General features: G+C 44.5%; 1 protein-coding gene across 1 annotated transcript; it reads left to right on the forward strand.

Moving 5' to 3' along the window:
• Window positions 1–4,145: 4,145 nt before the first annotated feature.
• LOC306923222 (fibulin-7-like) lies at window positions 4,146–21,602 on the forward strand (the record flags this gene model as incomplete). The annotated part of the gene is made up of 7 exons (XM_079501248.1): window positions 4,146–4,230; window positions 6,505–6,676; window positions 8,846–9,016; window positions 11,138–11,479; window positions 14,326–14,463; window positions 15,867–16,011; window positions 21,227–21,602. Exons 1-7 carry the CDS (start codon window positions 4,162–4,164, stop codon window positions 21,600–21,602), a joined length of 1,413 nt encoding a protein of 470 aa, XP_079357374.1. The 5' UTR covers window positions 4,146–4,161.
• Window positions 21,603–23,079: the final 1,477 nt, after the last annotated feature.

Genomic DNA, 23,079 nt, shown 5'->3' on the forward strand with positions numbered 1-23,079 from the left:
CTATATGTTCGAGTACAGTAGATGTATTTAATAATTACGTTCCACCGCTGCAAAAATACGAAATCGATGAACATGTACAGTAGCCTATATAGGCCTACCTGTCCTGGATGCACTGGAGAGTCCACGCTGCTGTCAGGAGGCCTACCTGTCCTGGATGCACTGGAGAGTCCACGCTGCTGTCAGGAGGTCTACTTGTCCTGGATGCACTGGAGAGTCCACGCTGCTGTCAGGAGGTCTACCTGTCCTGGATGCACTGGAGAGTCCACGCTGCTGTCAGGAGGTCTACCTGTCCTGGATGCACTGGAGAGTCCACGCTGCTGTCAGGAGGTCTACCTGTCCTGGATGCACTGGAGAGTCCACGCTGCTGTCAGGAGGTCTACCTGTCCTGAATTAACTGGAGAGTCCACGCTGCTGTCAGGAGGTCTACCTGTCCTGGATGCACTGGAGAGTCCACGCTGCTGTCAGGAGGTCTACCTGTCCTGAATTAACTGGAGAGTCCACGCTGCTGTCAGGAGGTCTACCTGTCCTGGATGCACTGGAGAGTCCACGCTGCTGTCAGGAGGTCTACCTGTCCTGAATTAACTGGAGAGTCCACGCTGCTGTCAGGAGGTCTACTTGTCCTGGATGAACTGGAGAGTCCACGCTGCTGTCAGGAGGTCTACCTGTCCTGAATGAACTGGAGAGTCCACGCTGCTGTCAGGAGGTCTACTTGTCCTGGATGCACTGGAGAGGCCACGCTGCTGTCAGGAGGTCTACCTGTCCTGGATGCACTGGAGAGTCCACGCTGCTGTCAGGAGGTCTACCTGTCCTGGATGCACTGGAGAGGCCACGCTGCTGTCAGGAGGTCTACCTGTCCTGGATGCACTGGAGAGGCCACGCTGCTGTCAGGAGGTCTACCTGTCCTGGATGCACTGGAGAGTCCACGCTGCTGTCAGGAGGTCTACCTGTCCTGGATGCACTGGAGAGGCCACGCTGCTGTCAGGAGGTCTACCTGTCCTGGATGCACTGGAGAGTCCACGCTGCTGTCAGGAGGTCTACCTGTCCTGGATGCACTGGAGAGGCCACGCTGCTGTCAGGAGGTCTACCTGTCCTGGATGCACTGGAGAGTCCATGCTGCTGTCAGGAGGTCTACCTGTCCTGGATGCACTGGAGAGTCCACGCTGCTGTCAGGAGGTCTACCTGTCCTGGATGCACTGGAGAGGCCACGCTGCTGTCAGGAGGTCTACCTGTCCTGGATGCACTGGAGAGTCCACGCTGCTGTCAGGAGGTCTACCTGTCCTGGATGCACTGGAGAGTCCACGCTGCTGTCAGGAGGTCTATCTGTCCTGGATGAACTGGAGAGGCCACGCTGCTGTCAGGAGGTCTACCTGTCCTGGATGCACTGGAGAGGCCACGCTGCTGTCAGGAGGTCTACCTGTCCTGGATGCACTGGAGAGTCCACGCTGTCAGACAGTCATATGTTCATACATCACTGCCCTCTCTGCAAAAATAAGACAAAAAGAAGTGTGTGTTATACATCCAACTGAACCAACCGACCAACCCAACAAGAAAAGGACTAAAGACCTACCTTTTTAATAAGGCCTTCCCCCAAACCCACTGATTTTATTCCCTGACCTCATGTTCAATAACTGTTGTTTTTTGTTTCCTGATGCTAAACTGTGTGCTTTTAATCATGTAATGTTCTTTTTTTTCCTGCTTTTACCTATTGTTTCATACATTTTGCCTAATGCCTACTGTAGCACTTTGAGATTCTGAGGAATGTAAAGTGCATTATAAAAAAAATCCATTATTATTATTATTATTATTATTAAAATAGATATATTCTGAGTAAAGCAACAAATAGGTTTTTGGTTCATATAGGCCTATAGGCTAATAGTCATTTTGCTGTGAAAATAATGCAAACTAGATTACATGCATAACATTAGTCATTTTGTCATTTACACAATCGTTTTCTTAGTTAAAGCCCAGATTCAATGTGAACACAATAGTATATAATGTTTGTTTGCATGTAAAAGAAAAAAAGCCGGAAGGGCCTTTGAAGTGGGTTTGCAGAGGTGTAGCAACTTTAGCGAGTTTATTTGGTCACAACTGCACATAAATAATCAAATTAAAATAACAAAATGTAACTCACCCACAATATAGCCTACAATAGCATTGGAACAATACTGATTACTTTTGTTGTCTGAAACATATGGTCAAAGTATCGCCTAGTGAAATGGCTCTGAGAAACAGGACATTATGATGACCACACGTGAATGTAATTTAAGGCAAAAGCATCACCTTGTGGACATCACAAACATTGCACCTATATTTATGTTGAACCAACAAAAATAAATAAATCCAGGCCAAACTCCACACACGCGGTATCGTAGGGCTATCAGTTCATGTTCCAGATAGTTCGCCCTGTCATTTTACAGTCATTATGCGCACGGCAGCACGTTCTAAAGTTTAAAAACTAAAGATTTATAGTCCCTGTAATTGGTGCATATGTTAACATTCCTCCCGTAAGGCTTATTTAAGCCAGAGCGAAGTAAAAGTCAAGTGATATGGAAATAAACTTGTTACCAAAAGCAGCTCCTTTGTTGTGAAGATGATTAAAAGACTGCTGTAACTGGCAGAAGTTTGGACTTTTCTCCTTATAATTTGCGTGTCTATTTTTGGAGCCGTTCCTTTGCAGTATCAAAGCATTTTGCTCCACCACTATAGCCTACAGATGGAACCTTCTCGACAACCACGAGTGCTGGAAAAAAGTACTCACATTTGTTACTTAAGTAAAAGTATCAATAGTAGGCCTATACTCAGTTACAACCAGTAAAAAGTCTGGTAATCCAAATTTACTTGAGTAAAAATACTATTGGTATAAAAAAGTACTTAAAGTGTAGCCTACCAAAAGTAGAAAGTAGGGTACTCATTATGTAGAACAGAATGTCCCATTTTACAAGTTCAAAATGTATTAAAACTCCTTTGAAAATAGCAGATCTGCTATTTTCAAATGGCTAGGTCTGAAGTGGAACTGTTTTGTAATAATAATCCCAATCTGGTAATGTATCAAATTATAATTGTAGAGTGGAGTAAAAGTAGGCCTACAATATTTCCCTGTGAGATGTAGTGCAGGAGTAGAAGTAAAAGTACTGGAAATTGGAAATACTCAGGGTAAAGTAAAAGTACCCCACAATTGTACTCAAGTATATTACTTAAGTATTTGGTACTTTTTACTTTCCACCACTGTTTCAACCACTGCACTATATTCTTGTCTGGACTTCATCTCTGGGCTTTAGAACAGTGGTTCCCAAACTTTTTCATGTCAAGGACCCCCAAATTGACACTAAGTATAGCCCACAGACCCCCATTTGAAAATAATATGCCACGGACCCCCATAAGAGAACATTTTTTACGGCTCTAGCAGTGATTCTCAACCTGTTCAATTTCAAGGACCCCCCAGTTTGACATGCATTAGTAGTCTATGGACCCCCATGTAATGGCATTTCTATCTCTGGGACCCCTCGATTTATATTGTTTAAAATCAATGTTAATTTAACTCTGGGAGTGTACAGGTCCATTTGGTTCCATTTGTACACTCTCTGAGTTACAGACCCATAAAGATCCATTTGGTTCCTATAACTATCATTTTAGCCCACTTTGGGAACCACTGCTTATAGGAGATCCCGTCAGTCAGTCAGTGGTGGAATGTTTGGAGAAATTTGGCAAGTGCCTGCGAGAAAAAAAACGAAACGAAAAGAAAAGAAAAGAAAAGAAAAGAAAAGAAAAGAAAAGAAAAGAAAAGAAAAGAAAAGAAAAGGGAGGAGGAAGAAAAGCTGTACAGTAGCAGCATGCAGAGGTACAGCTGAGGTCGGTGTCAGTCAGTCAGTCAGTCAGGCAGTCTGAAGGAAGGAGGACACTTATTGGTTTACATCTGTGGCCACTCTGCAACCCATAGCCTACAGAAAACCCTCTAAAAACTATTTTACACACACACACACACACACACACACACACACACACACACACACACACACACACACACACACACACACACACACACACACACACACACACACACACACACAGACAGACAGACAGTAGGCTATTACTTATTTGGGAGTTGAGGGCAACAGCAGAGCAGGTGAGCTGTGTGGACTGTGGAATTTCATTTCTGCCAGGATGTTGAAGCTTGTTGGCGGCGTGGTGGTGATGCTGTGTTTGCATCACTTCTGTTCAACCTCTGCACAGGTGAGTAGAAGCTTATCAATCAAATGTCTGTCAGCCTGGTAACTTTTCTTTTCTTCTTTTCTTTTTATTTTTAACCCATTTAGGCCTGACGTCAAAATAAAAAAAACGTTCGCTCTGAAAGAATATATAGGCCTACAAAGATTTGTGCTGCATTTTTACGATTTTTCTAAAATAGCAGACCTACAAGCTGGTAGCTTGTAGATCTGCTATTTTTCAATAGCTAAAGTATAACATAATGCTTAGTTAAAACACCAAAAGGGGTTCCCGCCCAAAATGGGTTTTAATGCTATAGACAAGATTCAATAGACTGCTTAAATAATCCACAATAGATTCAAGTCAACATCTTCATTCACTGAGATATCATAAGAAAATGCAAGGATGAGTCATGTTAACAACATTTGCAGTGCATTTTGTATTGAATTATTCCTGTAAAAATTGCACTTTAAACTTTGCTAAATTAGGCCTATGCCATGTAGGCTATCTGTCAAACTCAAACAGGTTTTTATTCCAAACAATAGCAATTATACATATGATGGATAACGAGGCAACTGAGTGATCTGTAAATCGACTCAATTTTATAAAACAAAACAACAACCATAATGACTTGTTTTTGTTGAGTGTTTTCTAAGCCCGTGGAGTGAGGGGTCAGTCTCTGGGGCACAGAGCCCATTTTCACACACACGTTACAGCTGTAATTATATGGGAGTACAGATTTTCACATCAGTTTGAAAACCTCACTTCTATATATAGATTTGACACCTCTTGGTTTTGGAAATACCTAACATACAGATACACTGTTTCTGTTTCTCCTAATACTGGTAAATGATAATGCGTTGACCCGATCATAGCTGCACAATTAATCAAATTAAAAGATCTTGATCTAGATTCAGAGACATGTATATAATTAGGCCTACTGGTATACCTTATTTCTAAATTTTAGAAAGAATGGTGCTGTCCAATTCTTTTAGTTACTCTTATGTTTTTGCTATAAAAGAGAAAGACATTAAGAGAGGTTTAAGTCGAGCACTTTGATGTTGTCTGTTTAAAGCCACAAGTAGTTGGCTCCAGGTGTCACATTTCAAATCTAATGTTCAGCAACTACAGACTAGTGAAAGACTAAAGAATAAATATGTTCATGGACAAAATGTCAATCGTGTGAGAATCCTGATTCCAATCCAATCCAATAATTATTGTGGAGGAAAGTGGAGATTCACATTTGAGCAAGAATCGTGCAGTGCACTATACCCGATCATATTGCTTAATTTGAAACATATGGTACATTTTCGGGTAAATTGGTGGCCTATGAATAAGTTGTAGAATGTACTTTACAGACTCTACTCTTCACAAGTGATAATATAGGAATATAAGTGATCATAGATAAGGCATAATATAAGTGATCATATATGTGTGTAGATATTATGAGAGATGTTAAGCCTAATTTATACTTTGTCTTGCTGCGTTTATAACCAGAAACGTGCTGTATATTGCCGTTGAGATATAAGGAACAGATCTACAAGTTAACAACACGTGTTAAGGTAGCCAGCTCTCCACCTGACCGAACTGACGTCGAAGCGCCTGTTGCCGAAGATCTGCTGTTGAATGGCCAGTGGGTACGCTGTCAGTCTGGCCGTCGGATAGTAGTGGGCTTGTTGTTGAAAGACATCAAGCCATAGGATATAATTACCTTAGTATTTTACCCTCCAAACAACTTCATCTCCCGACTTCATTCGACCCACCAGTCTGTATAGTAATCTGCAGAACAGTCTTTTAGTAGCGGATTCGAGTGTTATCAACCCAAATCAACCAGTAAGTTACCTAGCAAGTCCATATAATGGCTCTACTGGACCGGAGACGTTGTTGTTGTTGTTGTTGTTGTCAGCCAATTGTCCGAATTGGTCGCTTTGTCCGACTATTACGAACCCTGAATCTAACCCCAACCTCAGTCTTAACCGGCCACCTAAGTAAACATAAAGCAAAGTTGTTAGCGCACTTTCACGATGTTATCGCTTCGGGCGGGCAGTAATTTCACTTCCGTGTTTCTTCATAGCAGCCAGTATAGGCTCCACTAGAGCCTACTTGCTCCATTGCGTGGTCTTGATGAGTAACCTACTGGTGATTATGGGTTGATAGCATTCAAAGTGGGTGTCTGTTTGGTAGAGAGCTACCTTACCTTCAGACTTTCAGACCCACATTGCCTGCCTATAGCTGTCTCCACGGTGGTGCATCGTTACACCCGGATCTTTGTGTGTGTGTCCCCCCCACCCCCCACTCCAGAAGTGTCCCTCCAATCAGGAGCTGCAGAACTCCCTGCGGCAGGTGGAGAAGATGCTGGCGGCCCACGAGGCGTCCTATCAGCAGAGCCTGCGCTCTCTGAGGAAGAAGCTGGGAGCTCTGCAGAACAGCACCATGACGCCCGGCGACGCCAAGCCCAAGCCCGCCAAGAACGGTGAGCACTTTCATCTACGTATATGTCCCTTCCCGTTCCCTCACGGCCAAGCTACACCAGGCTTTTCTCGCACAAAACGCGCGTGTTTAACCTAAACGCGTGTGTTGAATTTAGGTCCAGTCCTATTTTAAAAAACGCACGCGCGGGCCTGGTGTAAAAGCCTGGTGTAGCCTGGTGTAGCTTGGCCGTGAGTCATCTAATCTATGTCCCTTCCCGTTCCGGCGCAGTGTTGATTTCGTCGACTGATACTATGACGAAAAATGTCCGTCGACTACCTTTTTTCCCTGACGAAAACTAAACCGGAACTATTTGAAAACTAAGCGATGATGACGAATAAAAACTAGACTAAAATGTTAGGAAGGGACTAGTGGACAAGAGGTCCAGTATAAGTCATTACGACGGCATCAAAATACATTTTTGTCGACTAAGTCAACTGTAGATTTAGTTGACTAAAATCTTGTGATATTTAGTCGACTAAAACACACAAAAAATCCAGGTGACTAAAATGTGACTAAAACTAAATGAAAATTTCCTCTGTCAAAATCAACACAGTTCCAGCGACGCCGGCCTCTTTGAGGTCCCCAAAAAGATCAAGCGCAAAACCTGGGGCGACAGGAGCCTTCTCTGTGGCCGCCCCACCATCTGGAATGCTCTCCCCTAACACATCAGGGGTGCCCCCACCCTCACACCTTCAAAACCGCACTGAAAACCCACCCGTTTAGGTTAGCTTTCCTGTTTTATTGTCTCCACCAGGCCGAAGGCATGGGGAGAGAGTATGTTTTGCACTCCGTCCGTCCGTGTGTGTGTGTGTGACTGTCCATCAGTCCGTCTGTGTACAGCTAATCTCCGGCACCGTTAACCCGGTCGATGCCAAATTTTGCACACACACTCCCTGGATGAACGATGAACCTCTGCCCCAAATTTTCCAGAATGGCCTGTCATAGCGCCACCAGGAGGCCGACTTTAAAAAAAAATGTTTTTGATATTACTCCTCTAGATTCTGTCCAAAAATCCCGCAAATCGTTACACACTATCTCTATAGTCATGTGTTCAAGCCGGATCTGTCCGATATTTCCGATTCCATCCTAATTGGCTAACATTGGCTTTCAAAGTTGGCAGGATTGGTCCGTTTTGAACAAAAAGCCTCAAATCATGAACGCAGCGTGCAATTTACGTAAAATCTTTCACGGACTTTCCTACCAGGCTGAGGAATATATCCCACCCTTTTCACATTGGCCTGTTATAGTGCCACCAACAGGTGGATTTTTGCAAAACACATTTTTGGAACAAAATGCCTCAAATCATGAACGCACAGGCAATTTACGTGAAATCTTTCACGGACTTTTCTACTACGTAATGCCTTGTCCACGCAAACACATTTTGTTTATGCAGTGTGGCAGAGCAGCCCCAAAAAAGCAAAGTTATTTGTTTACCCAGGGTAGGTGGACTAAACTCGAGATGCTTGTTTACAGCCACGCCCTGCTCATAGAACATTTCATGGTTGGGGTTCAATGCCTTGCTCAAGGGCACTTCAGCGGTGGTAATTTTAACGTGCCGGTCCGGGGATTCGAACTGGCGACCTTCCGGTATCAAGACCGCTCCGCAAACCGCTCGGCCACCGCTGCCACATGCACTGTACTTAAGAAAATGAAATGATCCCCATACTTGACTCGAGCATAAATCAACACATACTGTAGTACTTGGTATTGCCTTTGACTACTACAGTTGGGTGCCACCGATATTGTCCCTTATTATTTGACCCATTTAGGCCTGACCTCAAAATTTAAAAAAATCCTTCTAAATCCTCCAGTTTTCTGAAATAAATATTTTCACGATTTTTCAAAAATAGCAGACCTACAAGCTCGTAGCGCGCCACTCTGTGGCGCGCTATAGATTTTGTACACAATAGATTTTGTACACATTTTGAACCTGTGAAATGGGACATTCTGCAATATGAGTACTTTTACTTTTAGTACTTTAAGTACATTTTGATGCCGATACTTTTGTACTTTTACTCAAGTACATTTTCAATTCCGTACTTTTACTTGTAACGGAGTAGTTCTAAAATTGCAGTATTGGCACTTTTACTTAAGTAAAACAATTGAGTACTTTTTCCACCACTGTGTACACACATACATCTCTCCGTCTCTCGTGTCTCCGCCCCCATAGCAACATGTCCCAAACCAGACATCCCCGCCCACGGGCGGAGGCTGGGGAGGGTGTTCGGCGTGGGACACGAGGTCCACTTCCTGTGCAAGCCCGGCTACGACCTCATGGGCCCGCGGACCCGCGTGTGCCTGGAGTCCCTCAAGTGGAGCGGCCAGCAGCCCATGTGCAGACGTGAGTCATTGCAACTTCAATACCGCCCGACACTCTGTAAATCATACTTTAAAATCACTGCTTCTCAAACCCTTTTTCACGTCAAGTACCCCCCCCCCCCCCCCCTCCATCTCCAAAAGAGAAGCATTGATTTACGATACGATACGATTAAGCAATATTACACGAGAGGGTGTGGGTTAACGTGATTATTGCCACGACAGGGATGCGGTGAGGAACGAGACGAAGTCGAGTTCCGCAAGCATCACTGAAGTGGCAATAATCACGTTAACCCACACCCTCGAGTGTAATATTGCAATTATACAACAGTTACCCTTAAAACTAAGAAAATCGCTGAAAGAATATATTTTTTTAATGACAGATGTAGTCACTACGACCACAAATGTCCCAAGAAACTAGCTAGCCTAGCCACCGAGTTTGCTAGCGCTCTGGGAGAACAGAGCAGCTGAATTCTTTGTTTTGATTAGGTGGTTGAATGGTGCTGGTTTAACCCACGGCTAGAAGGCTGTTTCAACCAATCAGATTGCTTCCTCGAAACGACCTGTGGTATAATACAACTTTATTGTCAGCTTGCACTGACATTTGTTTTGCGTCCATGACGTCACTGTTCAAGAAACAGACAAGACAAAGACATGTAGGCCTACAGTACATTACAAAATGGTAGACAGGACAAAAAATCACAGAAAACAATCAGGAACGAGAACATATCCACTGGTTTAACCATTTTGGTTTAGAAGCAGGACAGACTGATGTACAAACGAGTTCTTTAGTCTGTTTTTCTTAAATGTAGGGACTCTAAACCGCCTCATGGAGGGCAACAGTTGATATTCATCATTTAAAACATGTAAGGGGTCAGAAGAGATACTCTTCGCAAGTCTAAGCATGCTCTTTTTTTCAAGAATACCAGATATACAAGCTCATATGAGTATGAGTATTTATGTGCTACAGTATTTGAATATCTAGTAAGTGCATGATTTTTTGACCCTATATTAACTCATTTTGTTGGGGACCCCCCTGGTACCCCCCATCATCCCCTTATACTCAAGGACCCCTGGGGGACCCCACTTTGAGAACCAATGCTTTAAATACACAAAACAAAACTATAGTAAAGATATTTTTACTTCCAGCGTAGGACGTTGTCACGTGGTGAAATTAAACGATCTACAAGCTCTCAACACGTACAGTATACGGTAGCATTTGCTTGTAGATCTGCTAATTTTGGCTTGTTGTTGAACATATCTGTCAATTTCTGGTTCAATACTTGATATGCCCAATAATAGGGAGGAGTAGTACACGTTGGAAATTGCATAAAGGGACACTTCACCCCTTTTGCAACCAGATCTTATTTTAATGATGTTTGGGAGACAAGAAGCACTTTCATGGGGTTCAATTTCCATAATGCGTTGGTGCACTGCTCCTCCTTGTGGATAGGGGGGGGGGGGGGGGGGGCTGTCTTACTGAGACAACCAGGAAGTAAGTGAACTTTGAAATACTAAAATATCTAAAAACACATATTACCCACATAAAAAAGTTTTTCTTGTTTTCTTGTTGCAAAAGGGGTGAAGTGTCCCTTTAATGATTTTATTGAATCCTGGTCTCTATTGCCTCCGAGGCAGTATAGAGACACCAAAAAAAAAAAAAAATTAACAATTTAATTGAAATATTTGGGTTTGTGCGTTATGATTCATTCATCGTAGACATGGTCTGTGTGTGTGTGTGCGTGCGTGTGTGTGTGTACAGTTGGAGGCCATCGATATTGTCCTTTTCTTTTTGCTGAGGTTTGCGTGATCTGCGCAAAAGGACAGTTAACCCATTTTGGGCGGGAACCCCTTTTGGTGTTTTAAACATTATGTTATAATTTAGCTATTGAAAAATAGCAGATCTACAAGCTCATAGCGCGCCACCGAGTGGCGCGCTTACGAGCTTGTAGGTCTGCTATTTTTGAAAAATCGTGAAAATATTTATTTCAGAAAACTGGAGGATTTAGAAGGATTTTTTAAAATTTTGAGGTCAGGCCTAAATGGGTCAAATGATAAGGGACAATATCGGTGGCACCCAACTGTATAGCGTTTACATAACGTCTGACGATGACGTGTTGTTTTTTCCCCCACCATGCCATGCCAGTCTTCAACACCACCGACAACTCCCTGCCCTCCTTCTCCGCCTACGCCCCGCCCACATCTCACGCCACTTCCTCCCTGTCCAGACCTGCTTCCTCCTCCGCCGCGTCCAGATCTGCTTCCTCCTCCAAGAACTCGAGAACCTCCTCCTCCTCCTCCTCCTCCCACTCTCCCGTGGCGCCATCGGAGCGCCCTGCCTCCTCGGACTCCTCCTCCTCCTCCGCCACGCCTCCCCCCTCCTCCCTGCTCGTGCGTCCGTCGCAGTGCACCCAGTACCTAGGCTCCACCCACTGCACCTGCGACATGGGCTTCACCATATCGGGACGGGACAACAACGTGTGCACGGGTCAGGAACCATGTGTTACTCAATTGCTTTTTATGTGTGTGTGTGTGTGTGTGTGTGTGTGTGTGTGTGTGTGTGTGTGTGTGTGTGTGTGTGTGTGTGTGTGTGTGTGTGTGTGTGTGTGTGTGAAGTTGTTCCAGGACACCCCCCCCCCCCCCCCCCCCCCCCCAGAAGCAAAGATTTGAGTTAAAAATGTTTGCTCTGAAAGAATATATATTCAAACATTTTCACGATTTTTCAAAAATAGCAGACCTACAAGCTCGTAGCGCTATGGACTTGTAGATCAGTATTTTTCAATAGCTAAAGTATAACATAATGAAAGACCAAAAGGGGTTCCCGCCCAAAATGGGTTAATTAACCCCAAACGCTCAAATTAAATCAGAGCGTTCAACATTCACATTTCTGAATGACATATCACGTGGGATAGGCCCGGGAGTTATGACTGGCCAGCGGATTCGACCGTTATCTCTGCATTGGAACGGCGAAATCATCCGTTATCAGCACGTTTGAATGGTGCCAAAATGTCCATACTGGCATCCTCTCCACATAGCCTGGTCAAGGTTTCCCCCTGGTGGACGTGTCATTTCCAACTATTGTCGGTGCATGGAACTAGGAGCTACTAATATATACTATTCTCTGCCTATCAGGACGTAACTCGGACGGCGCTGAGTCGGGTCTGGTGGCCTTCGCAACGCTCGGCACGGCGACTCGCTCGGCTAGCGCCTCGCTCGGCGGTGCCTCACGTAGCTCAGGGCCACCAGACACGGCGCGCCTCCGTCAGGACATCAGTGATAATGACAATGCTACAATCGCAGATAATGACATACTGAACAGTGAGGATGCCAGTATGGACATTTTGGCACCATTCAAACGTGCTGATAACGGATGATTTCGCCGATTCAATACATGATACCAGTCGAATGGGGCGGACTGGCAGTGCAGGGTGCAGCCCTGGACCTATGACGAAGAAATGTTCGTCGACTACCTTTTCCCCCTGACCAAAACTAAATAAAAACCATAGAAACTAAGCTATGATGATGACTTAAAACTGAGACTAAATATACTGACAATTATTTTCGTCAACAAATAAAAACTAGACTAAAATGCTAGGGAGGGACTTGTGGAGAAGAGATCCATGTATAACTAAAAGACATGGAATTTTATGTTTGGTTGTGCTCTGTTTTGCGATCTACAAGCGCACAGTGAGCTTGTAGATCAGCTATGTTCAGCATTGCATTTTTGTCGACAAAACACAGACATTTCAGGTGACTAAAATATGACAAAAACGAACTGAAATGTTATTCAAAAGACTAAATAAAAAGACTGCTGTCAGAATCAACACTAACCTAAACCCTGCATATTGGGAATGATAAGGGGTGGAAAAAGTACTCAATTGTTTTCCTTCAGTAAAAGTAGGCAATAATACTGCACTTTAGAACTACTTAGTTACAAGTAAAAGTACGGAATTGAAAATGTACTTGAGTGAAAGTACAAAAGTACTCATTGGGCAGAATGTCCCATTTGACAAGTTCAAAATGTGTACAAAATCTATTGAAAATAGCAGATCTACAAGATAAGATAAGATTGTAGATCTGCTATTTTCAAATGGCCGAAATGTATAGGGTTGAAGTGGTTAATGTCATGTTTTCTAATAAAGTAAAAGTGCAAATCTTGGCTCCGAGATGTAGTGGTGTAAGGGCCTCACTCAGACCTTTACTGCATTGCTGTATGCTTGTTGGATGAATGTTGTGTAGTGTCATGGCCGCCCCAATGCATTTCCAATGGAAGTCACATGGTTTGTAGTCCACATTTTGGACTACAAGCTGTTGTATAGCTTTCGGCTGTGTTTCGACTGCGCCCCTCCCCCTCATACAACACAAATGTTGTGTCAAACCATGTGACTCCCATTGGAAATGCATTGGGGCAAGCTGTGTCACACCCTTTGTATATAACAAGCATACAGCAATCTGTTGCGACCGTGTGAGTGAGGCTAGGCTGAGCTCACACCTTTCATGCAATTCTCGTGCTCGTTGGATGCTCGTTGGATGCATGTTGTGTTGTGTCATGGCCGCCCAATGTATTTCCAATGGAGGTCACATGGTTTGACCCAACATTGTGTTGTGTGAGGGGGAGGGGCGCAGTCGAAACGCCCCTCCCCCTCACACCACACAATGTTGGGTCAAACCATGTGACCTCCATTGGAAATGCATTGGGCCGCTGGGCGGCCATGACACAACACCCAACGAGCACAGAGAATTGCATGAAAGGTGTGAGCTCAGCGAGGGGCGCACGACTGCGCCCCTCCCCCTCACACAACACAATGTTGGGTCAAACCATGTGACCTCCATTGGAAATGCATTGGGCCGCTGGGCGGCCATGACACAACACCCAACAAGCACAGAGAATAGGCCTATCTCACAGCCCGTTTTTCACGCCCACTTCCGGTAAATAGTGGTGACTTTAACATGAGCATTTACACGTTTTTTTCTCTGGAGAATCTAAGTACATTTTCTAATGTAAAAATGTGACAGACCAATATTATTATGAAGCAAACAATATGGTAAATCAGCTCGAACAGATAGAACAAACCTTACCTTGAGAAAACAAAAGTTGTAGACTTCTTAAATTACCTCTGTTAACATGAAGCGTCTATGGAGTGACGTCACGCTATCACCACTAACCCCGAAAGGGGCGTATTAAGGGGGGCGGGGAAATTCTGTGAGATAGGCTTATTGCATTAACCGTGTGAGTGCACCCTTAGAAGTAAAAGTACTGGAAATTGGAAATACTCAAGTAAAGTACAAATACCTCAAAATTGTACTTATGATGTTGAATGTTTTGTTCCTCAGACATTGACGAGTGCGAGGTGTTCCCACTGGGACAGCCGGGCCGGCTGTGTGTGTACAAGTGTGTCAACACAGCGGGCAGCTTCCACTGCCTGTGTCCCGCCGGCTACCAACTGTCCAATGACGGCCGCAGCTGCACAGGTCAGACATTTAAGGAAAGGATTGGCTGCACATGGTTTAACCCATTTTGACCTGAGATCAGATTCTATAAATGTCTTCTACATCCTGACAGTTTTCTGAAAAAGCTATGTTTCTATGTCAGTCGTTCTTCGATTTTTCAAAAATAGCAGACCTACAAGCTTGTAGCGCGCCACTCGGTGGCGCGCTATGAGCTTGTAGATCTGCTATTTTTCAATAGCTAAAGCATAACATAATGCTAACACCAAAAGGGTTTTTTTCCAGTTTTCCATGCGTCTATGAGGTGACAGTACTTCATTAGACACCCTGGAGTCGTTTTTATGTGCAATGGTGTATTAACTTTGTATTTAGGGTTTATTCCTGGAGGCTGAACCCTTGACAGTCAAACGAGCCAATGAAAAACACTGTAATATAGTGACATCACACTATCAGCCCCTCCCCTAACCCCTCCCCCTTTATCATACAATTACAGCTGTGGGTGCGGCTTCCGTTCAGGTGGATCACCACCCATCACCACCCACCAGGCAAACCACTGCATAGTCGATTTCTCACTTCAAATGTTTTCAAAAACATTCTTGAGAGCAACGTTTAGTTGTAAATGACATTGTGTGTGTGTGTTTACATGGCTGTCATGTTGGTGTAATTTTGCCTGTTATCTCTCCTAATGGTGCCAACATCAATAAGGCATGGAATTGTGGCCGAAATCTTATCCAATGACAACAAAATATCCTTTAGTCTTGGGTCTGAGAGGCTAAATGTCATCAAGTGGTGGTTCCGTGGCTCAAACGCCGAATAAATAATTGACCTTGATATGAAAGTATCAAGTAGAATATAGACGAGTAGAATATAGACGAGTGTGCACTAGTGTTGTTTTTGGCAGCACATTTTGATTTTAGTTTTAGTCATAGTCTCTTGAATAGTTTTCATTTAGTTTTAGTCACATTTTAGTCACCTGGAATGTCTTAGTGTTAGTCTAGTTTTAGTCGACCAAATCTACAGTTGATTTAGTCGACTGAAATTTATTTTGGTGGGCCTTGATGTTGTCGTAATGACTGATTTTACACTTGCTGAAAATAGCAGATCTACAAGGTCATGCGCTGCGACGCGTTGTGAGCCTGTAGATCTGCTATTTTCAGCATGCAACCTAGTGTAAAATGACTCATATACTGGATCTCTTGTCCACTAGTCCCTTCCTAACATTTTAGTCTAGTTTTTAGCTGTCGACGAAATTGTCAATACATTATTCTTTGTTTTAGTCATCATAGCTTAGTTTTTATTTAGTTTCCATTTAGTTTTCGTCGGTGGAAAAAGGTAGTCGACGGACATTTTCCGTCTTAGTTTTAGTCGACGAAAACAACACCGGTGTGCGACAGGTTGATCTATACCATCTTTGTCCTCTTGTTCAGATATAGACGAGTGTGCAGCAACAGGCGGCAGGCTCAACAACTGCAGCGGGGAGCAGGTGTGTGTGAACACGTACGGAGGCTTCCAGTGTGTGAGCGTGGAGTGTCCTCGCATGAAGAACGCCACCTACATCAAGACGTCCTCAATGTAAGCCTCATGCCCATGACCGATTTGCACCGATTTTAACCACTTAAACTACTATTCATTGTCATTAGAAGCCAGCGGACATGAAGATACAAAGCTACATCTGACATTTGTAGCATGCTGCAAAAGATACAAAGCTACAAATTGAAGCTGAGCTGGGTTCTACTTCCAGATGCGAAGCTACGAAGCTACAACTATACGCGTCAAATTATGCTGTGAAACACAGCATAATTTGACGGGTTGTCGCTTCGTCAAATCTGTGATCTTTGCATCTTTGCACATGCATGCCTCGTCGTGTGAACGCAACATTAGAGAACTGACTTGAGTTACAACCGCGCCACTTAATTTTCCGTCTACCAAATCTCTTCACCAAAAATAATCCAAAAATTATCCACAAGCTCACAATGCGTCGCAAGTGAGCTTGTAGGTCAGCTACCTTTTGACTATTGTCAAACTATTGTCGCCTTTTTTATGCTTACAGGGCTATTATAACAATTTATATGTATAATTATTTTAAACTTTAGCTGTTGAAAAATAGCTGATCTACAAGCTCATAGCATATTATATTCTTTTTTTTTTTTTAAGATATTTTTTTGCGGCTTACGCCTTTTATTGGTTTTTGCAGGGACAGACAGTAGGCTGACAGGAAACGGGAGAGAGATGGAAGACATGCAGTAAAGGCCGTGTCGGGCTCGGGAGTCGAACCCGCGGCACACTGCGACTGGATTACCAGTCGGGTGCCCAGACGGTTACGCCACCGCCTGGGCCAAGCATATTATATTCTTTCGCAGCAAACGTTTATAACTCATAACTGTGTTTCTGGGGGGGGGGGGGGGTGTCCCTGGAACAACATATTTTCAGATGGGGGTCGGTTGGCCAATTCCTTGACATGAAATAGTTTGAGCATCACTGAATTATAGAAACATAGGGTTTTTCAGAAAACTGTCAAGATTGAGAAGACATTTTGTAGAATTTGGTCTCAGGCCTAAATGGGTTAAGTGGTCAGACGGGTTGGCCTGAACCACTGTCATCACACACTTTATGGCGGAAGAGTTTCCAGCTTTCACCTCCTCGCCGCTCTCGCTCTCGACACTTCAAACTCCAGCCAGTTCTCACGCAAACTTCTGCATGAGCAGCTTTGGATGACTTTGACGCAAAAGAATGACTGGTGGTCGGCCTGGAGTGGAGACTATTATACTGCACTCGGTTGAATGAGGACGATGAGAATCGAGAGAAGAAAAAAAAAGTGTGAAACATTGTTTACCATAGCGGTCCGTAGAGAAAAATGTTTGTCATAAATATAGTCATGAAGGAAACCTGCTCTGATTTATTGGTTCGGTATAGTTCCTATTGTGTGAAGAACGTTTGGGAAGTAAGTGTCTGTGAGTGAGCGGGTGTGAGTGCGTGTGTGTGTGCGTGCACGTGTGTGTGAGTGCGTGTGTGTGCGTGTGTGCGTGCGTGCGTGCGTGCTCGCACTGTGCAGTCTGCCAGGCCAGATGAAGCTGAAATGAGAGGGTGTTTGAACAACACATTCTCTGTGAACCCTGGAAGAATCTCACGCGTTTTAAAACCACGGCCGACTCGGAGCGCCCTCCCTCGCGGACCATGCTTCCTTCCTTCCTTTCAGCCCATTTAGACATGAGGACGATGCTACAAAATGTCTTCTAAATCACGACAGTTTTCTTTGTCTATGTCAGTCGTTCTCAAACATTTTCATATCAAGGACCCCCGAGATTATATTATGTAATTGGCCGCCGACCCCCATCTGAAAATATGTTGTCCCAGGGACCCCCACCAGAAGCAAAGATTTGAGTTAAAAACGTTCACTCTGAAAGAATATATATTCAAAGATTTGCGCCACATTTTCACGATTTTTCAAAAATAGCAGACCTACAAGCTCGTAGCGCGGCACTCGGTGCCGCGCTATGAGCTTGTAGATCTGCTATTTTTCAATAGCTAAAGTATGACATAATGCTTGAAACACCAAAAGGGGTTCCCGTCCTGAATGGGTTAGACCACAACATTGCATCTGTACTATTCCTGTAGGCTATACACAGTAGGTCCCAGGCCTGAGTTTGAAGCCTGCTTTTGTGCCTTTATACTGTGTCACCCCAAAGTGAAAAGACTCCCAGTGGTGTTCTTATACAGACTCGCCACCAGTGAGTTGTATTGCCAAGGGTTGAAAAGAAGGAAGCTTCAGGATACGTTGTTTTACTCAGCAAGTCTCTTTATCAGTTGCTAAGGGGAGTCACGTTAAAGGGGAATTTCTCCCTAAACCTTTTTTTACAAAAGTAAGTTGATAATTAAGCAATATTACACGAGAGGGTGTGGGTTAACGTGATTATTGCCACGACAGGGATGCGGTGAGGAACGAGACGAAGTCGAGTTCCGCAAGCATCACTGAAGTGGCAATAATCACGTTAACCCACACCCTCGAGTGTAATATTGCAATTATACAACAGTTACCCTTAAAACTAAGAAAATCGCTGAAAGAATATATATTTTTAATGACAGATGTAGTCACTACGACCACAAATGTCTCAAGAAACTAGCTAGCCTAGCCACCGAGTTTGCTAGCGCTCTGGGAGAACAGAGCAGCTGAATTCTTTGTTTTGATTAGGTGGTGAATGGTGCTGGTTTAACCCACGGCTAGAAGGCTGTTTCAACCAATCAGATTGCTTCCTCGAAACGACCTGTGGTATAATTATGTATATTGACCAAAAGAAAATATGAAAAAAAAAAAAAAGATATAGGGGAGCTGGGGCTGGAGCTGGGGCTGCTGCTGGGGGTGGTCTAACACCAGCTCACGTAGACCAGGAAGAGTGCAGTGTCAACAATGCATGGAGTGTTGCTGTCACATCATCTAGAACAGATGTGAACAAAAAACAAAAACCAACTGCGCGATTGAATAGGAGTTCTAGTGTTAGACCCCTCCAGCCCCAGCTTCATCTCCAGCTGCAGCCCCAGCTCCCCTATATCTTTATTATTATTTTATTTTTTAATGTTTTGGTCAATATACATAATTATCAACTTACTTTTGTAAAAAAGGTTTAGGGAGAAATTCCCCTTTAAGTTAAACAAAAGTAAACAGCTTACTCCTCAGGATGACCGTTCGGGCATGTGTGTGTGTGTGTGTGTGTGTGTGTGTGTGTGTGTGTGTGTGTGTGTGTGTGTGTGTGTGTGTGTGTGTGTGTGTGTGTGTGTGTGTGTGTGTGTGTGTGCGTGTTGAACATATAGAATATAACTCATGTCCCTTCTTTGGTCGTGTGTGTGTATTCAAACATACGTGCATGTGCGTGCACGTACTCGGGGCCATCTGGTGCAACCTATGTGCGTCATCTTAGTTAAATGAATTACACACATATTATGAACATGTGTAAATGAGTTATAAGTTTGCATAAGGCCAGACCAGTATGTTTCAGAGTGAGACATATTCTCTGCATGTGATATTCGTACTGTACATACAATATAAAACATCAGCTATATAAATACATTCAAGATATACCCTGAGATATACATTTCCTATAATAGATGAGGAGCCGATTATGAATAGCTGGTAGTCTAGCAGCTCGTTGTTGTTGTCGCATGTCTAATTAGACGTGTGACAACAACAACGACGCAACAATAGGAATCCTGCAGCTCAGTAGCTAGTGCTTTCGGGGGAGGGTTAGTGTTATTTTCGGTCAAATCAGGCGGCACACCTGGACACATCAAACGGCAAAGTAAAGTGCCGCGGCACACAGGTTGGGAAACACTGGTCTAGCTGGCAATTATCTTGCCTCCTTATAAACTTTTTATTTTATTTAATATTAACCTCTTGAACCCTATAGCAACCCTATTCTGGAGGGAACATTAGCCAAAAATACCTACACAAATATCTACAACCATGCCTTGTAAGCATGGAGGGCAATTGGACCAAGTATAAGGGCCGCAATTCAACTCGCTTGGTTTACTAAGTATAGAGGTTTAAGTGGTTATTGTGGTTAGTTCGCCTCTGATGGATTGTGGTTATAGTGTCCGCCCTGATGCTGGGAGGTCGGGGGGGTTCCATTCCCCGGCCGGGTAATTCCAAAGATTATCAAAATGAAACCTCTGCACTCAGCATCAAGGGTTGGATCATCGGAGACAAACTAGTGTCATGTCCAGTGGGTGTACTTGTACATCATGTGACTGTCCAGTGGGTGTACTTGTACATCATGTGACTGTCCAGTGGGTGTACTTGCACATCATGTGACTGTCCAGTGGGTGTACTTGTACATCAAGTGACTGTCCAGTGGGTGTACTTGTACATCAAGTGACTGTCCAGTGGGTGTACTTGTACATCATGTGACTGTCCAGTGGGTGTACTTGTACATCATGTGACTGTCCAGTGGGTGTACTTGTACATCATGTGACTGTCCAGTGGGTGTACTTGTACATCATGTGACTGTCCAGTGGGTGTACTTGCACATCAAGCGGTCTCACGCTACAGAAACAGGAGATAGGCTCCTGCCCTATATGGACAAACATGGCTGAGCAAGGCGGGCTCATTACTGTGATTAGTTTGTTGTTTGGATTATCGGAATTATTATCAGACTTCCCACACCCACACTTTCTGATATGAACAATAAGGCCATCACAAGGTTAGTACTTTGAATATCAAATTACACTGATCATCCTCCTTTTTTTTTTAGGTGTTTTAACCTCATGCCATCGTAGGAAAAACAAGGTCCGTTTTAGCAGGAGTTCTGTCCCCTCAGCCATCGCGGCATTAAACCAACTGCCCCGCCGATAGGATGGTTCTGTATACAGTGGAGGACGGTCGACCTCATGTTTTAAACAAACTGCCCCGCCGATAGGATGGTTCTGTATACAGTGGAGGACGGTCGACCTCATGTTTTAAACCAACTGCCCCGCCGATAGGATGGTTCTGTATACAGTGGAGGACGGTCGACCTCATGTTTTAAACAAACTGCCCCGCCGATAGGATGGTTCTGTATACAGTGGAGGACGGTCGACCTCATGTTTTAAACCAACTGCCCCGCCGATAGGATGGTTCTGTATACAGTGGAGGACGGTCGACCTCATGTGTTTTGTATTGTCTTGGTGTTATTTGTCATGTGTGAACAGAACTGTGAAGACTAATATTCTTCAGGGACAATACGATTATTATTATTATCATTAATTGCAACCTGCTATGTATTCACCTGGATCCCGTCTCTCCGTCTCCCCCTTGCAGGCGCTGCGAGAGGAACCCGTGCATGCAGGGCGACAGGGCGTGCGCCCAGGCGCCCAACTCCGTGTCCTTCCACCACCTGCCCATCATCTCCAACATGACCACGCCGCGCGTGCTCTTCCGCGTGTCGGCGGCGCGCGTGCTCGGCGACACGCTGCGCTTCGGCCTGGCCGCCGGCGCCGGCGAGGGGCGGAGCCAGCAGCAGCACTTCAGCGTGCAGCGCTCGGGCCGCCAGACGGGCACGCTGCTGCTGGTCAGCCCCGTGGCGGGCCCCGCCGCGCTCCACGCCGACGTGGAGATGAGCGAGCTGGAGCGGAGCCGGCTGCTGGGACGCTACCTCACCAAGGTCACCGTGTTTGTGTCGCCCTACGACTTCTAGAAGGGGCGCTGTGTATGCGTATTACACGCCGTTTTGGAAAGAACTTGGGGGGGGGGCCTTCCCTATACACTGCGCAAAAAGCATGGAATATGACTGAGTATATTCCAGGAAACACCAGGGAAATTTAACCAACATACTCCGGGAAACTCCCGTAATGTACCATCACCCCTGTATATTACTGTATATGCCCGCTATAAACTTGAGGTTCACGGGCAAATCTAGTGCCCATAATTGCCCGTTAATCCCTCTTTTCACGCAGAGATATACCAATGATACTAATGAAGGCTCTGTTCCATTCTGGTCAAACAGAGTCGGGGTGTTACACCAGTGGGTCTCAAAGTGGGCCCCGTGCGGGTGTGTATACACATGGAACCAAATGGACCCTTAACGCGTCCATTTGGTTCCATATGTACACTCCCAGAGTTATATGGGGGTCCTTGAAATGAAAGTTTGAGAACCTGTATATGCTGCACACTACTAAATGGAACAGAGCCTTAATTAGTATCATGGGTAACACCTGTGAAGGGAGTATAGGAAGTAGGAACAGTTATTCTGTGTGCATATTAGCCAGTTAAGATGACCAGATGTCCCCCTTTGCGTGGGACATGTCGCTCATTTCCAAGACTTTCAGGTGTCCCACACAAATTGAGACCCTGCTGGCCTGTCCCACATTGTGACTGACTGACATCAGTGTTCAAATTCTCTAATAGTTTAGTAATATATAGTTGGCTTTCTGTTGTGAAGCTCTAGCTCAATGCCTCTCTTTTAACGCGAGATGTGTTTTTAACTTTAAGCCCGTTAAAATAACATGATAAATATCAATAGGCGTACAGCACCAATACGTGGGCCATAACACCCATGACCAAAAATTCGCATTTTAAAACAAAAAGTGAGACACAGTGAGTGGATTAATAACAAAATGATAGACAATATTATAGGCCTATATGGTCGAATAGGACATCAAAACTCAGTGTCTCAGAGGAGGACTATGTGGACAAGACCCCAGTAAAGGCTATCCAACGTTGAAGCATGCCTACCTACCTACTGGCGAAAAGTGGAACTGCAGCACGTTCATGGAGATGGACGGACGCTCATGACGTCATGCATGTGCGTAACGTGCGTCATCCTGGACCTCAAATTTGAACTTCCAATGGCTCACTCGAGCCATTGAGTTTGTATACTTCCGGGCAGTCTTCCGGGTGCTTCAAAACGCCACTGAGCAACTTCTATTGAAATGAATAGCGCGGGGGGGGGGGGGGGGGGGGGTTGGGGGGCTAACGCTCCGGTTCGGTCTCTATCCTTGTATTACTCTATGACTGTGGACAGTTCACTTAACCCATTTAGGCCTGTGACGTCGAAATAAATAAAAAGTCTTCTGAAAGAATAATATATTCAAAGATTTGTGCCACATTCTCAAGATTTAAAAAAAAATAGCAGACCTACAAGCTCGTAGCGCGCCACTCGGTGGCGCGCTATG

The sequence above is a fragment of the Electrona antarctica genome (assembly GCF_951216825.1).
Source record: "Electrona antarctica genome assembly, chromosome: 5".
NCBI classification, from domain to species: Eukaryota; Metazoa; Chordata; class Actinopteri; order Myctophiformes; family Myctophidae; genus Electrona; species Electrona antarctica.